Genomic DNA, 17,696 nt, shown 5'->3' on the forward strand with positions numbered 1-17,696 from the left:
AGTTATAAAATGTAAGTCCCTAATCATTTCAGATTATTTCACATTGCTGATGATTCATCTTTGTAAGAATTAGTTCCTGTAAATTGACTGTGAAAATCACTAAGGTCCTTATGGTAATAAGAAAGTACTAACAGAACCAGAAAAAAAAAATCCTTTTTTTTACAAGTAATTGTTTTTCTTTTTTCTTGAGAGTCTGTGATGCAGATAAATGGAACATTTAGGGAGTTATTTCTTTCAATATCATAAAAAAACTGTTCATTAACATTTGTATCTTTGTGCACTGAGGAGTCCCTGAAAATATCACTCATATTTTAAACTATGTTAATGCTGAATCACTGCCCTCTTTCGAAAAAATGAAAGAGCTGTTTTGGAGCATGCCATGAAGAGCCAGATTGTAGTACAATTACTCATGCTTAACACATAAACGACCCCCCTGAAACCAGTTTTCTTAATGAAAGAAGTATCTATTAAAAGTGTCCTGTGAATTAGGGTAATGGTAGTTTCAGATGAGAAGAGTTGCCTCTCTATACACCACGTGTTCAGGTGATAGCTGTTTTCCAACCATCTGGAATATTGTGAAGTGAAGGAATCACAGAAATTATTTCTTCCCTTCTGATCAGTGCCTGTGCTAATGTCAGCACTTGTAAAGGAAATACAGAATCTGGGAAAGAAGTACTTTCTTAATTTGTTTTGGAAGGTAAGATATTATAACTTTGAACTGTACCTGCCTTTGCCTCAAGGCCTTAAGTGTGCTCTCTGTGGAGCCTTTTCTTTTTTTTGAATAAGAGAAAACTGGAGCTCAGAGGTGGCACACTGCGCTGTGCCGCAGGGCAGGGCCAGAGCTGGGGTTAAGATGAGACCGCAGCTCAACCCCCAGAGGCAGGATGAGGGCTGGGTCCGGGCGGAGCGGCAGCTCCACCCACTTTTGGGCCGGAGGGGACCTGTTGTGTCCATCATAGAGAAGGGCCGGGTTGAGGACGGGAACCACGGGCCTTCAGTGCTGTAGTGCCACCAGAGTGCTCCTCAGCCCCGATGGCCAGCATGGGGGCCGGCGTCAGGACGGAGTGGTGGCACAGACCTCTCTTGGGGCTGGGAGCCTCTTGAATGAAAGAGAAGGGTTGCTATTCAGTGCCAGGAATGAGAAAAGGGGATCTGGGGAGAAGCATCCACTACAGAGATGCTTTGGCTTTTTCCCAGTAACACAGATGTGCTCAGACGTGGAGTCCAACCCAGTGTGGGCATCATCGCAACAGCCTCAGCATTTGGGGTCAACTGCTGATTGCAGTGTCCCAGGGTTCAAACAAGATTTAGGCATTGCCAGTGATGTCAATACAGCAACCACAACTGACAGAATTTTGTCCTTTTTTTTTTAGATGGGGGAAGGGCAACTTTCAGGAACTAAAAGGAAGTTAGCAAACATTCATAAAGTAACTTCTTCCTATCTTTCTTCACTGCATTATTGTTGTCTTAATTTTTCATTTCAGGTCTTAAAGCCTTTTTTTCATTTTTCATTTTGTTTTTCACAATGAACATTGTTCTTCTCTGAAAGTGTTTTTTTTCCTTTTTCTTGTGGTATTTTATTTGTGAGTGAATATGTTTAAAGTTTGTGGCCTTTAACTTATCTCATTCTGTTCTTGCTTATACACCTATTTCATAAGTAGATCTTTTCATAGCAAAGTATACCATTAAAATATTGACAGAATAATTTGCCACTTTTCACATTCTGGGAAGTACTTTCCTCTTGCAAAAGCTTTCCCAGACTCTGCTGCTGCTTTGCATATCAGAACTGAATGTCTTATACTGCAGACGGTTTTTATAGCTGCCCATTTTCAAGAAATGTCATCAGAACTCTGGTTTCTGCTACATTAAATTGATAAAGGGAAAACATATTTCTGCAATTTTTTTGTGCTTCCTTTAAATGGCATAAAGGCAGTCAGAAATTTTGTCCTGATTGTTTGCTTAACACCAAAATATCAAGACTGTCAAGCTTTGCCATTCCATTTTCTTTGCTTTATTCCAGAGGAATCCTGAAGACTCCTATGAAAAGTGTCTTGAAAGCTTTTTCAGCTTTCAACTGGCCAAAAAGATTGGCAAGAATTCGCCAGGCATCCTTTATACACCTGTTTTTTTCAGATGTGTAAAATAGACCTGCAAGGTTGGAGGATGGAGGGAGTGAAAGAGCAGGCAGAAGAAGAGTTATGCTTGTGCTTGTGTCAGGAATGTCAAATCCAATCTTCCTTGATTTTGCTGGAGATCAAAAATAAAATCCCAACTCCCTGAAGTCTTCTTGCACCCTTTTTTGTACATATTAAAATGTACATAAGGTCATGACCCAATTTTTCCCCTTTGTAACTCACCTTCAACTTAGAAGAAAACTTTCTATGAAGTGTTAGAGTTTGTCACAGTTTATTTTGGCAAAATTCAAAAGTTGCTTTTCATAAGGTAGCCAGGATGATCTTTCTCTTTATTGTTATGAGGGAGTGAAACCACAGACCACTGATGCAAGTGAAAGTAACTGACCACTGTGGGATTAAGTCATAGGACAGTGAAAACAGTCCAGCAGTGAATATGGCATGTCAGTAACTTAAAAAATCTTTTAAAATGAGCCTTAAACAATATTTTCAAGGGGGTACTATGGTATCTGAGAATTTACAGTTAGAGTCTGATTGATGAAGGCCATTCCATGTTATCAAAAAGAGTCACAGGACCAAATTGTTGCATAATTTTGTTCAACTTCAGGGTAGTCTTATCTTTTTTGAGTGACTGTCCTCAGTGCTCTGCTTAGTCTAAGGCTGCTAAATTTAGAATCAAACCAAAGTAAACCAGAATAAATCACCCAAAACATTTCCTCAACCCCTCCGTCTCAGTTTTTGAGCATTTAAATAAAAATACTTCAACTCATCTTGATGCAGTTGACAAAATTTATTAGTTTTCAACCTTGTTTTCTAGAGGAATGAGGTTTATGTGGTCGTACTGTTGATTGCCTGTCTTTCTGTTAGCCTTTCTAACAATCTCAACAATAAGATATCTTGTAGATGTGAATCCAGGTGTGAATCCAGAGACAGATCCAATATGTGCTCAGGCTGTGGAAACTGATGAAGTATAAGGATACTCTTTATAATCTTCAGAGAATCTACATGGACCAAAGCAGGGTGCTTGGTTACCCACGGGAAAAGTCTTCGTCAGAACTAGTTGGACAGCTAAATCAACCAACCGCAATGTATTAATCCAGACAATACTGTGTTTCACTCATTCCGGTGCTCACGGAAAGCCTTATAAAGTCAAAATAAAACATTTCCAGTTGTGTTTAAGTGAAACACATAAGAAGCCAAAGCTTGGACTCATTAAAGTCAGGGTTAGAAAAAGTCAATCAAATGGTGCATCTGATTGATCTCAGATGTACTTCAGTGGAGCTGTGCCCAGTTAGCACTTCCTGAGAATTTCCTTCAGTGAAGTGCTGGCTGTCACTTCAATAAGGGTAAGGAGAAGACAGATCTGGCTTTAAATTAAAAGAAAAATCATGGAGTAATAGTAAAGGGCTTTATTGACCAAGTCAGGACAAAGAGGTAGCTGCTGTGGAAGGTTTTGAATCACTGTTCAGGAATCTCCTCACCCACAACAAAGTGGAAACTGGATATAGGCTTTTAGCAAATTTTATTTGGTCACAATTAGTCACTTTCAGCCATCATGTTAGAACAGAGGAATACTTAGATTAAGAGGCAAATGCCGCAAACTTCATTTGCAGAAATAGTTCAGTGGTGTCCCCCCTATCATGGTTTAAATGGGATTCTGCAAGTGAGCAAGATGGGTTGAGTTTAGCCTTGACAATCTCAACTATGCAGTGCAACTGTCTTTAGTTAGATTGTGGTCTTATGGGCTTTGTTTGGCCTCTTCCTAAATCTATGTATCTTATGTAGTAAACAACTGCAAGACAATTTCTCCTTTGATACCCAGCTTCAATCCCCATTGACTTCCATGGAAAGGTGCCTCTAGAACTGAAAGCAGAAGCCAGCTCTGTAAAGTTCCTGCGGTTTGGTTGCTTCTATAAGTAAGTTCATGTGAAAGTCTAAAGTACTCCATTCCTTTTACAGGAAAACAGAGAAACCACAGACAGGCTTTTGCTACTATGTTCCCAACAAGTGTCTTAAGGCAAGACAAACTGGTTGCCATTCCTGTCAAATGAAAGGCACAAACAGATAAAAATCGAATTGGAAGAATGTGAAATGAAAATAGAAGATCACCAAAGCAAAAGATAAAGTGACAGTAAAATAAACACGTGGTGATGCTTCATTATTACCATTACATAGATGATAGATGAGTAAAATTGGGTTATGCTTATATTGTAATGGAAGAAAATAATTGCTGCCTTCTATTAGGAAACCACAAAGGCCCTTATTGATCTGTCATCCTAAGGGTATGTCTAGGAATATTTAATAAAATAAACAGAGACAAATAATTCTTTTGAGGCCCTGTAACTATAATCTCCCACACCACTTGGCTTAAAAAATTTTGGCAAGATTAAAAATAACACCACAACTCCTCTGATCATGAAGGCTTGATGTGGCTCATTCAGATAATCTTGCAGCATGGAGGAAATGTTTTTTATACTGTGAGTAGAATGTGCCTGAATATTTTCCCTAAAAGTCAGGCACCAGAAACCATCTGATTGGTTCAGTCATTTCCTCTGGAAATACTATATCAAATGGCATAAAGCACTCTGCCTGGGCACAAAGCCTGCTCCCGTCCATACAGATTTTATGAAAGCTTCTCCATGGCTTCTGACATCTCAGAATAATACACAGACAGGAACTGGGCAAGGGGGAATGTGCACTGACTGATTGTAGAGGGCTCTAAAATAGGCTTAAGCCATAGTAGTAAGGCTGCATCTACATTCCTCTTCAATACTAACTGCCTGTTCTTACTACTTGTCTGCTGAAACCCCAAATGATAACCCAAGAGTCTCTCTTGCACCCTGTGCAATACAAAATGCAAGTCCGAGTGCACTTACCACCCAGAGAGTCTCCAGCATTATGTATGGGGTCCTCTTCCTACTTGGCCTTGCCATGCTGGCCTCTGACTGGCCTGCGGCAAATATCACAACCTAAAGGCGCTCAGCAGCAGATGGATTTTAAATGCAGTCTGAACTCCTGGCAAGCTTCGTAGGAGGGAAGTGTGGGTGTAGGCATGGCTATGGCTATGGCTACAGCTATGAGTATGGCTATGGCTATGGCTGTGGGTATCTCAGGTTGGGCCAGATTCAGAAGAGACCTGTAGAGGCAAGGTCTGCGTTCTGTCCCTGGGACTGGCCACACGGGCATTGTCACAAGGAAGTTCCCAAGGCAAGGCAAAGAAAAAGGCAGGCTGGGATGGTTATTTAGCTATTACCCCATTGCCCTGAGTGGGAGATGTCTTCAGAGACTCTTTTGAACCCCAAGAGCTATGGGGCTAACCTATCACTCCCTGAGTGCTGTAAGAACTACAGGCAGTTTTCCTTTGCCTGAACTCCTGCTAGGGGCCTGTCTCTGTTTGTCTGCCAGTTCTGCTGGTTGATGTTTTATCATTTTCTTGATGAAAGCTGTATTTCTCTGTGAAAAAATGGTATCCATTAAACTATCATTTTCTGGAAAGGGCACTGCTTTATCAGCCAGAGCTACTAATAATGTTCCATTTCCAGACTTTCAAATCAAATTTTTCCACTTAAGGCAGGGTTGCCTATTGGTTATTAGTGTGGGAGACTGACTGTGCTGCATTCTCTGGAATTGCACTGAAATCATTTCAAGCAGAAAAGTTTGTTGGTTTTTTTTAATATTAATAGTTGGATTCTCTGGTCATGTGTTTTTTATTTCTCAAAGTTTCTGAAGACCCTTAAGTAACTCCAAGTACTAGAACTGGGCAGAGAATAATTTTCTCATCCTGTGTAACTTTGCAAAATTTGAAAAACTTTACTGTCCCAAAACAAGAGAGCTGCAAAATGTAGGCTAGTAGATTTGCAGCAATGAGGACATTCATTCAGAAATGTATAAGGTTCATGTCTAAGACACTTTTCCTGGGTTCAAACTGAAATCTAACTCTCCTTTCACCCCAGTTTAGGTTTCCCTCTGCTCTACTGATGGTTATTGTGCAATGGGACTATATCAGTCTCTCCTGAGAGAACTGTTCAGATTTTTTTGTATATAATTCCATGTTCCAGAGAAAGAGAAGCTAATTCTGTAGCACACTGCATGCAGATCTCCTAAGCCCCACCTAGCTTTGGTAGAGAGTTGAGACATCTAAGTTAGGAACTAATTTCCCTCAGGTTCTGGTATCAACTCCAGAGGGTCTCCATCTCAGATATGGCGCTATCTTAAGAATCTAACAAGCTTTCCATTTTAGTCTGTCTATGACACTTTTTTATCCTGTCTACATTTAGAATGTAAATCCTGACAAAACACACGTCTGCCTTTCAGCTCATTCAGCACCAACCTAACCTCAGCAGTTTCTTTGCTTACACTTTGTTCTGACTCACGACCCTGTGCCACTTTCCTTATTGCTCACTAAAACAACAGTAGGTAATTAGTATCCAAGAGACGGTTGTGTTACTTGCACTTTCTAGGTGGCATGTGGGTTTCTGATCTCATACTGCTGTTACATCAGAGTTGAATCACTCCTGATTTCCATGGACAGAAGTTAAGCCAGAGTCAAATCTCATATTAAATAAAAAAATACTATTAAGAAAGAAGGTCGGTGGCATAAATGGTTCAGAAAGTAAGTGTAGGTAACAAAAAAATTTAAGTAGAACAAGATATGCAGTGGGTAAAAATAATGAAATGTTAGAGGAGGAATGATCTTGGGGAAAGCGAGTAGCATCTTAAGGCAGATGTTATTCTGCCTTTATATAACAATGGTGTAAATTAGGGCAAATTACATGATTTGCTCCTATCTTCTGTCCTCCTTTCTATCTCACATGTCTCTTGCACCACTGTTTTGGCTAGACATGCAGCTGTTGTGCAATGTTATCCTGGAATAAGAGTCTCCACACTTGGCATTATCTTAGGATGACTGTTCTACTTTAAATTCATAGCTTCTCTATTCCACCACAACTTCCATGTAAATAAGGACTTCTGTGAAAAAAGCACTCCATGTACAGTACAAATGTACAGCAAAACTGTTTTATCAGCATCTCCCATGCCTTATTTTATTTCATCAAACTGAATAATTAATCAACACCTCTCCTTTGATAATCTGTATACTGAGTTAAATGTTAAATTAATATAAGGGAAATGGGCAAAATACAAAGATTACTTAGGTCCATTTTATCTGCTGAATCAATAGGATTTACTTAGTGCTAATGCACTAACCAGATTATGAAAACTGATGCACTGCTGTTCAATGACAAAAGCAAATAACTCTTTGAATCATCTTGACAATAGAACATGTAATCATTTTAATTTGTATTACCTAATTACATTTAACATGGATGTCTTTTTACCTTATTACCTTAAGTGAAGCTCACTCCAGGAACCTCCTTCCCCACCTCATTTTAGCAGTGAAGTAGATCAAAGCAACAATTATTAGGAGTTAGTGGGATGACACTGTGTAAAATTTTACATCTTTGGAGTTCTTTAAAAAATTTCTCTTTCTCTGGGGTCAGAATCGTTCATGTAGTCTTTCCATTGACTTCAGTGAGTTCTGGGCCAAATCCTTGAAGTTGAAAGTGTAGCTTAAAGGTAAAATTTCCCTCAGTAATTTCCACTAAATTTTTCCTTATTTTGCAACACATACTATTTTGAAGGGTTGGTTTTCCTGTGTAAATCAGACTATGTGCAGGCAGTAGCAACATCTAGTAGTGGCTACTGTGCAGTTAGGATTGCCTGACTGTTTCCATCTGAAAGGACTCTTTCTAGTTGCTTGCTTTTTCTTCAAGTCTTTTACTTTGCAGCTGAGATGTGAAAAGTTTGTTCTCAAGAAGGGAGTATATTTCTTCTGTATTTTATAAAAAAATCTTTCAATTGCTTTCAAATACATGAGGAATAATGGGAAGAAGAGGAAAAAGGAGGGAAACAATTCTCTGCTTAGAAAGAAAGAGGAACAACTCTTTTACCATTTATAGTAAGGCTTCAGTGCCTCACGAGAAGTTCTTAGAAGCAGGAGAATCAGTCCACTGCCCTTGGACGTGTTCATTTCTCTCACTGAACACTGGATTGAGTTCATAGTACCTAAACCCTCAGCGTGTCTTTCACTGCTCAAGAAGAAACTAGAAGCACAGTGGAGCTGCTTCTATGGGATCATTTAGCACAAACATTTGTGCTAGTAAACCTGGACCATTCTGTTTATTATTCCTTTTCTCCTACTTGAGGTTTATAAGAGTTGCTTGGTAATGATTTTTGGTGCTGCTTTGCAGAAATCAGTTTTTAAAATGACATAGCATTTTAAATAATATTTTATCTAGTGATGTGACTTCTGACTGATTCTGTTCCACTTCCCCAAAAAAGCAGCCAATAAATTTTTATAGGACAAATTTCATTCATTGCAAGGACACTGCAAGAGCATGGAGCAAGAGCAAGAACATGGATATTACATAGTTATTTGCCAAACTAGTGCCTGGAGGAAAAAGAGAGATTACAGCCTATCTAGTACCTATCACAACCACACTGATAAGGAAATAAGCAGTCTTTCTGTGTTTAAGAGCAGTGGGTGAGGTAATCACTGTGTAACCCCAGCAGACTATTCTCATCTGGCTTCCATGGAGTTCCTATTGCAAATAATAGCTGACTAATCCGTTTGGGATACCTCTTGCCAAGGACATAATGCTCCCATCAATACAAGTGTGTGTGACAGTTCAATAGGAAAGACTGAATCTCTTCATTGATAATATTTGGTAAAGGAAGTGAAACAGGAGCATATGAATATCATGCAGTCTTGGTGCCAATAAAGAACACTGTTCACATGGATCTGGCCTGCTGTTGAATAAAAACACAACATAAAACCACAGTACTGATGAGAGGCCTTCCCTATTTGCTTACACATAGCTGCTTCTCTTGGAAATGCAGCATCAAGTTCTGGGAGTTCATGTCACTGTTGTGCCAAGCCAGTGGGTGATGTCCCTCACGTTTTTTACATAGAAGTGTAAAACAGAAGATACAGGTTCTAATATCAGCCCTCTAACAGGCCCCCAATATGACACTGATAAAGTCACTCCATCCTCTCCAGATGATGTCCTGGCTTCACTGGTGTTATTGGGGCCTTAGAGATATTGCATTTCTCACCTGAGCAGAAATAATGCAACCTACCCAGAAAACTCAAATGTATGATAGGACAGCAAAAGTTTGTTTACTAAAAATCCACAAGAAAATTTAGAGAGGAAAATCTATCAAGATTCCTCTGTTTTCCTCATAGTTACTTTTCCCATTCAGAGACTGCTTGTTCATGTAAATTCTTCACCTTCACCCAACAGGACACACTCCTGAAAGCTGTAGTTTATTATTAATCCTAATTCAAATCAATACCTCTGCAACAGAAGAGATAAGAAACTGTTCTGGAGATTCCCTAAATGTCTTCTCCATTTTAAATTGGCTTGGAAGTCAATCTGATATGTAGAATCATCTATTCATTCACTCTATACCACTGTTATTCTTTGAAAATGGATGTTTGTGATTGCAATTATGAGAAGCCAGCCCATTTGGCATTAGCTCATTCCTGTGCTCCATTTTATGCCATAGAAACGCTCAAAGGAGAAATGTTCTGTGATCTCCTTTTGAGTGCCCCCTTGTCTTGAGGGAGTCACGTCTCTGAGCTAGACCCAGGATCTGTAACAGAAAACGAGAGTTGATACTTAGGAATGTGATTCCTGAAAAACCAACAAGTCATATAAACTAAACAGTAAGAAATGAGACTCCTACATATTCTCATTTTTACTTGAGTTCTCCTTCCAAACTGGAATATTCTGTACTTGATATTAGTAAATTCTATCTAGTTACTTTCAGTCCATTTCTCCAATTTGTCAAATTAATTTTAAAATCTAATGCTGTCCTCCAAATTGCTTGCAGGACAGCATGAGATGTACTGCAGTGATAAAAAGTCATTAATTGCTCGTTTATTCAAGGCATTAAACTTAATTTCACTTTCTAATTGAGCACAGCGCTTAAGAAGAGCAGTTTTTGGGCAGCTCTGGAAAAAGGGGCCTGGAGGAATGCTTACTGAACTGTTTCTTCAAATTGCAGTCACCTCAAATATCGGAAAAGCTCACAAAAAATCCTTAGTTAAAATCTTTGATTTTTTTCCCCTATGTCTAGTTATTCATACAGGCTATTTTCAGTTCTGGCACTTACCTAACTAGGTTTTTTTAGAGATTTTTGTTTTGCATTAAGATTTCTACCCTGCTTTGCACTTTTGATTTCAAATGTGCAACTCTGTCAGAAATACTATTTTTTTTGCCAGCTAAATATGATGTATAAATCATCAGTTAACTGCCAAGCAATGACAGCTCCTGATAGGCCAGCTCAAAGATACCTAGAGACGTTTTTGATGTGTTTGTCTTCCATGGACTGGATCCAGGGTAAATTCCCAAACACTGCCACTTCCCCTACGAACAAATAAGATAGCATGTGTTATCTCCTGCCCCTTCTGGGCACGGGCAGCACTTGCCCGCACCTCATTGCATTCCAGTGGCACACCTACACCGAATTCACAAAGCCTTCTCTGTGAATCACCCGTACAATTGGCACCTCCAATCACACCAGAGAAGCAGCAGCGCCCAACCCTAGCACTTACGATACTGTACTTGTCCATTTCAATATTTGTGTGATTTGTCACTGGAACTTGGCATAATATCCAGAGTGCATCATCTGACATCAGTTATTTTTCCACATTGACAGCCAAATGGATACTTACGTGTGTACTGGGGCAGGGGGAAGAGGGAGAGAGAGAGGGAGAGACTCAATCTTCAAAGAGTTAATTTAAAGCAGCTTCTTTTTCCAACCGCCTTCTGTGTTATGAATCTTCCTTTAGTTTTCTGAGTAGCCTTTTAATCTCTGTATTCCTGCTCTTAGATCAAAGCATTCATATTTCTGAGATAACTAACCTTACATTATAGTTAATCCATGAAGCACCAGGTTTTGTAAGAAAGCCATATGTGGAACAGTCTGCAGGTCCTTGGGCAGATACCCAAAATTACAGCATCTCTGAGGAAGGCTGTTCTGACTTTGAGGAAGCTAGGAAAGGTGTCAGAGCAAGGAGGAGAATCTAGCCACTTGCTAAAAAGAGCTTGAACAGAGTTTCCTGAGGACCATCAAGATGTTCAAACCGTGTTAATATGACCACGTAGGAGGAAGTACTTTTTTAAAGTTTAACACAGAAACATCTGAGCCCAAAGTTGTTTGCTTATGGAAGAAAAGGACTTATGGTGAAGAGCAGAGGTCCCAAGTTGGGGGAGGGTAAAATGAGAGATCTGCCTCATTTCAAAAAGCATGAAAACTGTATATCTTTCTGCACTTGAACTATGCATACTCATTGTATGAGTAATCTTTGCGCAGATGTTTCACAAATACTTTTAGACTGGATAGGATATGAGTGTGAAAGAATAATGCTTTGAGCTTGTTTGGTGGCCAAAATGAAGAAGAGCTAAATTTGTCCCCTGTTTATGCGTTAGTCAAATACTGGGCTAAGTATATTTAAAGTATATTCAGCTATTATTCAGTGGGCCTAGTGTACAGTACTATTTCAGTTCCTGCCAAGCAAGACATACCATACGTTAACAGTTAATATCAAAACTAATACAGCAAGCACTTTAGCATATGGGTAACCAGACCATTAAGTCATTGCTGTATCAGATCCAATCTGGTAGCTCTCTTTTTTTATCATTAGGTACCGTATAGAGATTTCAGTTGTTCTTGTTTGATCTTATACAGCATTTTACCTAAATGACACAGCTGAAACACATTGACAGGGCACCAGGAGAAAAGCTGGCACCACTGTTGACTTCTAAGGAGCACAGGAGCACTTGGCAGTGCTGGTGCTGTGCTCAGTTCAGAAGCATTATAATTCAAGAGCAAAAGATTGAGATATTAGGTTGATCATTTTGTTAATAGCATTTTCAATGTCTTTGGGTTTTTCCAGAATTCACCAGAGTTAAACCAGCAAGAAATTCTTCTATTTACTTTATTTATTTTATTGCTTTCTCTCTCATATTACTTTGATTAAAGTAACAGAAGGAAAACCATCTTAACCCAGAAAATAAGAAAATAAAATTTTAGTCCTGCTTGTTCTTTAAGAGCATGATCCAGATCTATTGAATTTAATGAAAAGACTATGATTGACTTTAAAAGGCTTAATTCAAGCTTTAAAAAAGACTTTTAAAAACATATTTGTAACAAAAATCAATAAAAAAGTAGGAAAAATCAACCTCTGTATTGATTTTGACAGAGGAAACCATCATAAGATCCTTTATACCCTCCCTATATGTTTATTTATAAAGTATGTTACAGTGGGAACATACTAGATGACTTCCAAATTTAAACTGGTTAGAGATCCTTTAGGGGGTTCCTGGTTATTATCTGTACAATCTCACCAAAACAGATGACGTAGTATCAATGGTAATGGAATTATCAATTAATAGATTACTATTGAATCATCAGGACAGCAGGTTATATTCTTCTCTAGAGATGACTTAAAGTGTATTGTTTAAGAATTATTCCAATGAAAATTAAAAACATGTATTTTCTATTCCCAAAATGAAAGAGAAAAACCTGCAAATGCAGCAAATATTAGAGTGCACTCAAAATACATAGAGATTGGACAAAATAGCACATAAGCAATAGACAATTAATATAACAGCCTAAGTAATTGTAAAGAGCTGGCTTCCCAATAGTGTCATTAAAATACACAATCAGAAACATATTTTTCCTGTTTTATCTCCCTTTTCTCTTTCTCCATCTTTTTTTTTCTCTTTTCTATACTGTCACTGAAAAAAGTGGTGAAAAAGAATAGAAAGAAAAGAGAATTGGAAATTGTTATTTTTATGCAAAGAAGGTGAGAAAAGAATTGCAAGTTTTTGGGGAATCGCTTTTTTAAGTATAGGAATAGATGCATCATTGTGCAAGTTTTGAGGTTAAAGAATTCTGAGACCCTTGGAGGAAAAGCATTATGGAAGTTACTAAAAAAACTTTGATATATATGCTTATAGGTATATCCTCTGGTTAAATAAAGATGCTATAGTTTCATTCCTGATGACAGAATAAAAAAGTGAAAAGAAAACATTCCTATAACATTAAGAAGTCATTGCCTTCCTTGTGGAATATCATAACTAATGAAGCAATTAAGTTTGAAACATTTAAAAATACTTTTGGTCAAATGCATTTGTGCTAAATGACTTCACTCTGACAAAGATCTATTCCTACTCATGCAGACAATACTCATCTGTACTTCATTTTCAAACAGGCTTTTTCAAGAAATGCTTCATACTGCAGAGCCCAAGATGATGAATATCGCTTAGAAGTTACGACTCCTTTGCAGAGGGTCGACTTGTTCATGGGCCAGTTCAACAATGTCCTGTTAACTTCAATATCTGTCTTCACCAAAGGGAACCTTACCATTGCTAATCTGGGAACGTCGGAGGGCCGTTTCATGCAGGTAAATGTTACAGTGATACCCTTGCAATAAGAAACATACTGTAGTTTAGCAGGATGGTGAAAAGTGAGGGGCAGTATTACCCCAGATTACTAAGGCATTATAAAATTGGAATTGCTGAGGAAAATGGAGGTGCTGGAACATAAACCAAAGCACTAAATAGTGCATTTGGCATTCTAGGTGTTTACATGGGCATTGTGTTTTGGAGCAATGGTTTTGGAGCAAGTTCCCCCACGATCACCACTCACTGCAGGCCGGTTCTGCTCACAGAGCAGTTTTGGTGAATACAAACTAGATTGCTTGCAAAGGAAACATAACTGAAAGCTCCATCCTGGGTACATATCAAACATGCACCAGCACCAGCCAGGGGCAGACAGGTGACTAGTTCTTCAAACAGCTTCGAATATATGCTTTCTATGGTCATTTAGTCTAGGGAATCAGATTAAACCTAGTTTAAAGTAAAATGCCCAGACAGGTTATAGTGAAGATGCATGAGCTGTTTCTGTCTATTGATCCACTCCTATGGCACCAAATTATTTGCTAACATACCCCTAGCTGTGAAGTTGAGATTAGCGCCTCTTCTATTTTCTGAGTGCATCTTCTTAGATTTTAGGGCTCTTGCTCATTCTTTTCTCACTCTGTCCTTTCAGTCAGCAATTCATCCTGTCCTCAAACAGGATTTCCATAATAAGTGGATAAATCACACTCTGGAGAAGTTTGTCTCCCTCCATTGAGTACACTACTAACCTAGATAGTTAGATTACACTAGATGCCTTCTTTGCAGGAAACTAAAGAAATAAATCTAACCCATAAGGCCAACAGTCTTTTGAAAATTTAGCAGGCAAAATAAAACATTTGAGAACAAAATATTTTGAAAGCAACAAGGGCTCTTTCTATCCACCCATCTTATTTCAAGCACTGCCATCCTGCAGTGGCCTCCTTGGAGGTCTTGGCTTCTCCAGCTGCAGCAGGGTCTGGCCTGGGTGCACGTCTCAGCCTGGATCCCTCGTGCACCCAAGGGACTGTGTCCTTTTAAACTCTGCCAGTATTATTCTTCCATCAGTGGGCTCCCTCAAGTGCTGGCAGTCTTTGGCACTTCTTGGTCTGAAGGTTGCAGAGAGTTATCAATATTAGCAGTGTTATCCCTTAACCATCATTAACTGAAACCTGATCAGAAGGCCATCATGAGTTGCTGTGCCCTTCCAGTTTTCCCATTTCTGGTAACCCTCCATTAGAAAAACACTTGGGCACATGTATCTTTCATAGACAGACATCTTTGTGTTTTGTAAGTCATCAGATAGGATTAGAAAACAAGCCTTCCCTTTTTTCTTTCCCTTACCACGTACAGTATTTAGGGTATGGGGACATACTGTCCCCAATATTCGTCAGCTCACTATAGGCACCCTTTTTGGACAAAAGGATTCCTATACCTCCACAACTGCCTTCTGCACGGGCTGTATGCAGAACCTGCCCCACAACGCACAATCTGTAGTGTTCCTGCCAGGAGGGAGGTCAAAGAAGTAATCTACCACAAAGGACAGGTGGAAAACAGGGGAGAAAATCAGAGTGAATTATATTTCTCTTTCCCTCTAAAATGTATGAATTTAACAAAATGTTCAGTGACAACTCAGCTAATTTTATCTGAACTTCTCATGAAGACTTTGTCATCTTTGAACTGCAGGTAGTCTTCAGTGCAAGAAAGGCAAGTGCTAAGAGTTACACATTGAGCACCAGAGCAACCTATTCTCTGTTCTTAAATGTAGCTACTGGTTCACACAGTGAAGATGAGCAACGTGTTTAGCCTTTCTGAAGCTATTTCCTTATCCACAAAATACAGTTAATAACAGTTGCTGTCTTTTCCATAGCATTCGTTCTGGGCTGGGACAAAGCTTTTAGAGAGCTTTGGTAGAAAGAGCAAGGCAGCGTTATTTTTATTAGTAACATTCTTTGAATTATTCATTCAAGTCCTGCACCAGACACTTCATTCAGACTTTTGTCCAACTCATGGAACAATTAAAATGTTTCCAGGGTACATTTCCCATTCTAGGTTCAGTTACAGATCAAAAGAAAGGCTATTGTGTAAATCGCACATTGCCATTAGCAGAAGTATTCTCATCATTGAATTAGATTGGCTTGAGTTACAGAAGGAAGTTAGCGTTGGGCTCATATTGTAATAAGTATGAGCTCTTTCTTTGAGGGTTTAGTGCAACCAGCAAGAAAATAAGCATATCGACTACCTTTAATGATACTACCTCCAACTAAAAAACTTAGTTTTTTTTTTTTTTTTTTTTTGCCTCAAAATCACCTTGGAAATAATACTAGGTCTCCAGGATACAGGAGACCCAGCATTTTCCAGAATTTAATATTCACTTACATTAAATCTTTTTTTTACACTAATAGTTATTTAGGAAGTGCTTTCAAACATGTTCATTAGCAAATGCCCAACTAAAGCAGATTTGCAATAGAGTTTCTATGAAAATACAGCTATTAACTGCAATGAGATGTAGATCATTAAAGACGAAGCTATTAAATTAGCATTACTGAGGTATAATGGTTTAAAAAAATCAGATTTATCTAACGATGACTTAATTCATCAAAACAATATCCCCAATCCCTTCCCCATGTTTCTTAGCAAAGAAATGTAATGATGTTTTTCTTTGTTTTATTCACAAATCTACTAGAGCATAATGCAAAGGAGCCTCAGTTTTTATCTTTTTGCATGCCCAACTTTTGCACAATTTGTTATTTACACTCATATTTTTAGCTCGTTGTTTTTTGTACATGGAAAAGTTTGAGTTTTTATGTGCAAACTACTTGTAACTATTCACAGTTGATTATTTCCCTTCAGAGATAGAATTGCTTTCAGAGGTAATTAGTTGCAAAATTTTATCTCTCAGAGACCCTCTTTTAAATCTCGTTATATTGTGTTAATATCTTAACAAGACCATATTTTCATGGCAGTTATTTAAAAGCAAAATAACAAAATATTCACGTATAGATTTCTAAAGTTAGAAACTCAGTTCAGCTCTTCCAGTGTATTCAGGTGCCTACTTCCTCTTGTATTTAGACCCTCATTCTTTGAAATACCAAATCTTAAGTTCCTATTTAGGCAATTTAGTTTGTGGCATAAATTTCAACAATAGCAATCCTCCATGAGGTTAAAAGAAATAGTAGTTCAATGCCTCTGTCTCTGAAAATTGCACCCTGAAGTGCTCAAATATGAAACACAGGAGAAATTAATGAACAGTTTTGCTATATTAATTCAGTTTTTACAAATTATTAAGAAACCTTTTGTGGAAAAATGTGTGTTTGAAAAACCGTGATCACATCTCCTAAGCTGAACTGAAGCTCCAAACCTGTGCTGTGGAAGCCAGTAGGTGCAGCAGCAAGCCGTTGATGTTCAACCCCAGACACATGTATTTGAAAATGTTTCTCATATTCTCCCCGTATACTTGCTTATACTTGATTAGCAGCCAACCACTTGGTTACTTTCTTTCTTTTCTTGTTCTTGCTGTTTTTCCATACCCTTCTACTTTTTCTTCTACTCACTAATTTCTGCCTTCCTACCCACCCCTCATCTCTGATTCCATCTATTTTTCACTGTAAATCACACAACTACAGTACAACATTACTGCAAAATCAATGGAAGATTAATATATAGTTTTTGAGACCAAAATTTTTCATTCTTTAAATGATGGCTAGCTGATTCTGTGTTTTGATGTATTTAGAACAGAATCACAATGAATAGTTCCTATCTTTACAAGTGATTCCTTTGAAGGTTATGGCATTACTCATCACTGTGCTAATGACCCAAATCATATCAGAATATGGCCTGTATTTTGCTTCTTTAAAAAAAGCATCTGAGGAGCCAATATTTGGAATGCAAAAGCAGGTATGTTTTATCCAACCGGTGAATAGTCACCTGTTATTGCTGCTGGTGCTTTTAGTTAGAACAAAGAGAATTATTCATTTTAACAGCTCTGGAAAGCACTAACACTGGAAAGGATACACAACCTCCACAACCTGCATATTTTTTCAGCCAAAATCTAAAACTAAAATCATATTGATCTAGATGGTCCAAATACAGAAGATTC

At 38.3% G+C, this 17,696-nt stretch overlaps 1 protein-coding gene across 3 annotated transcripts in view; it reads left to right on the plus strand.

Moving 5' to 3' along the window:
* Positions 1–17,696, plus strand: part of MET (MET proto-oncogene, receptor tyrosine kinase) — a 93,935-nt gene that overhangs the window by 21,099 nt on the left and 55,140 nt on the right. For all 3 annotated transcript variants that reach the window (XM_067315041.1, XM_067315056.1, XM_067315049.1), the window contains exon 3: positions 13,414–13,605. In XM_067315041.1, the coding sequence (XP_067171142.1) occupies positions 13,414–13,605 (192 nt within the window). The remainder of the gene's footprint in view (positions 1–13,413; positions 13,606–17,696) is intronic.

The sequence above is a fragment of the Apteryx mantelli genome, chromosome 1 (genome assembly GCF_036417845.1).
Source record: "Apteryx mantelli isolate bAptMan1 chromosome 1, bAptMan1.hap1, whole genome shotgun sequence".
Lineage (NCBI taxonomy): Eukaryota > Metazoa > Chordata > Aves > Apterygiformes > Apterygidae > Apteryx > Apteryx mantelli.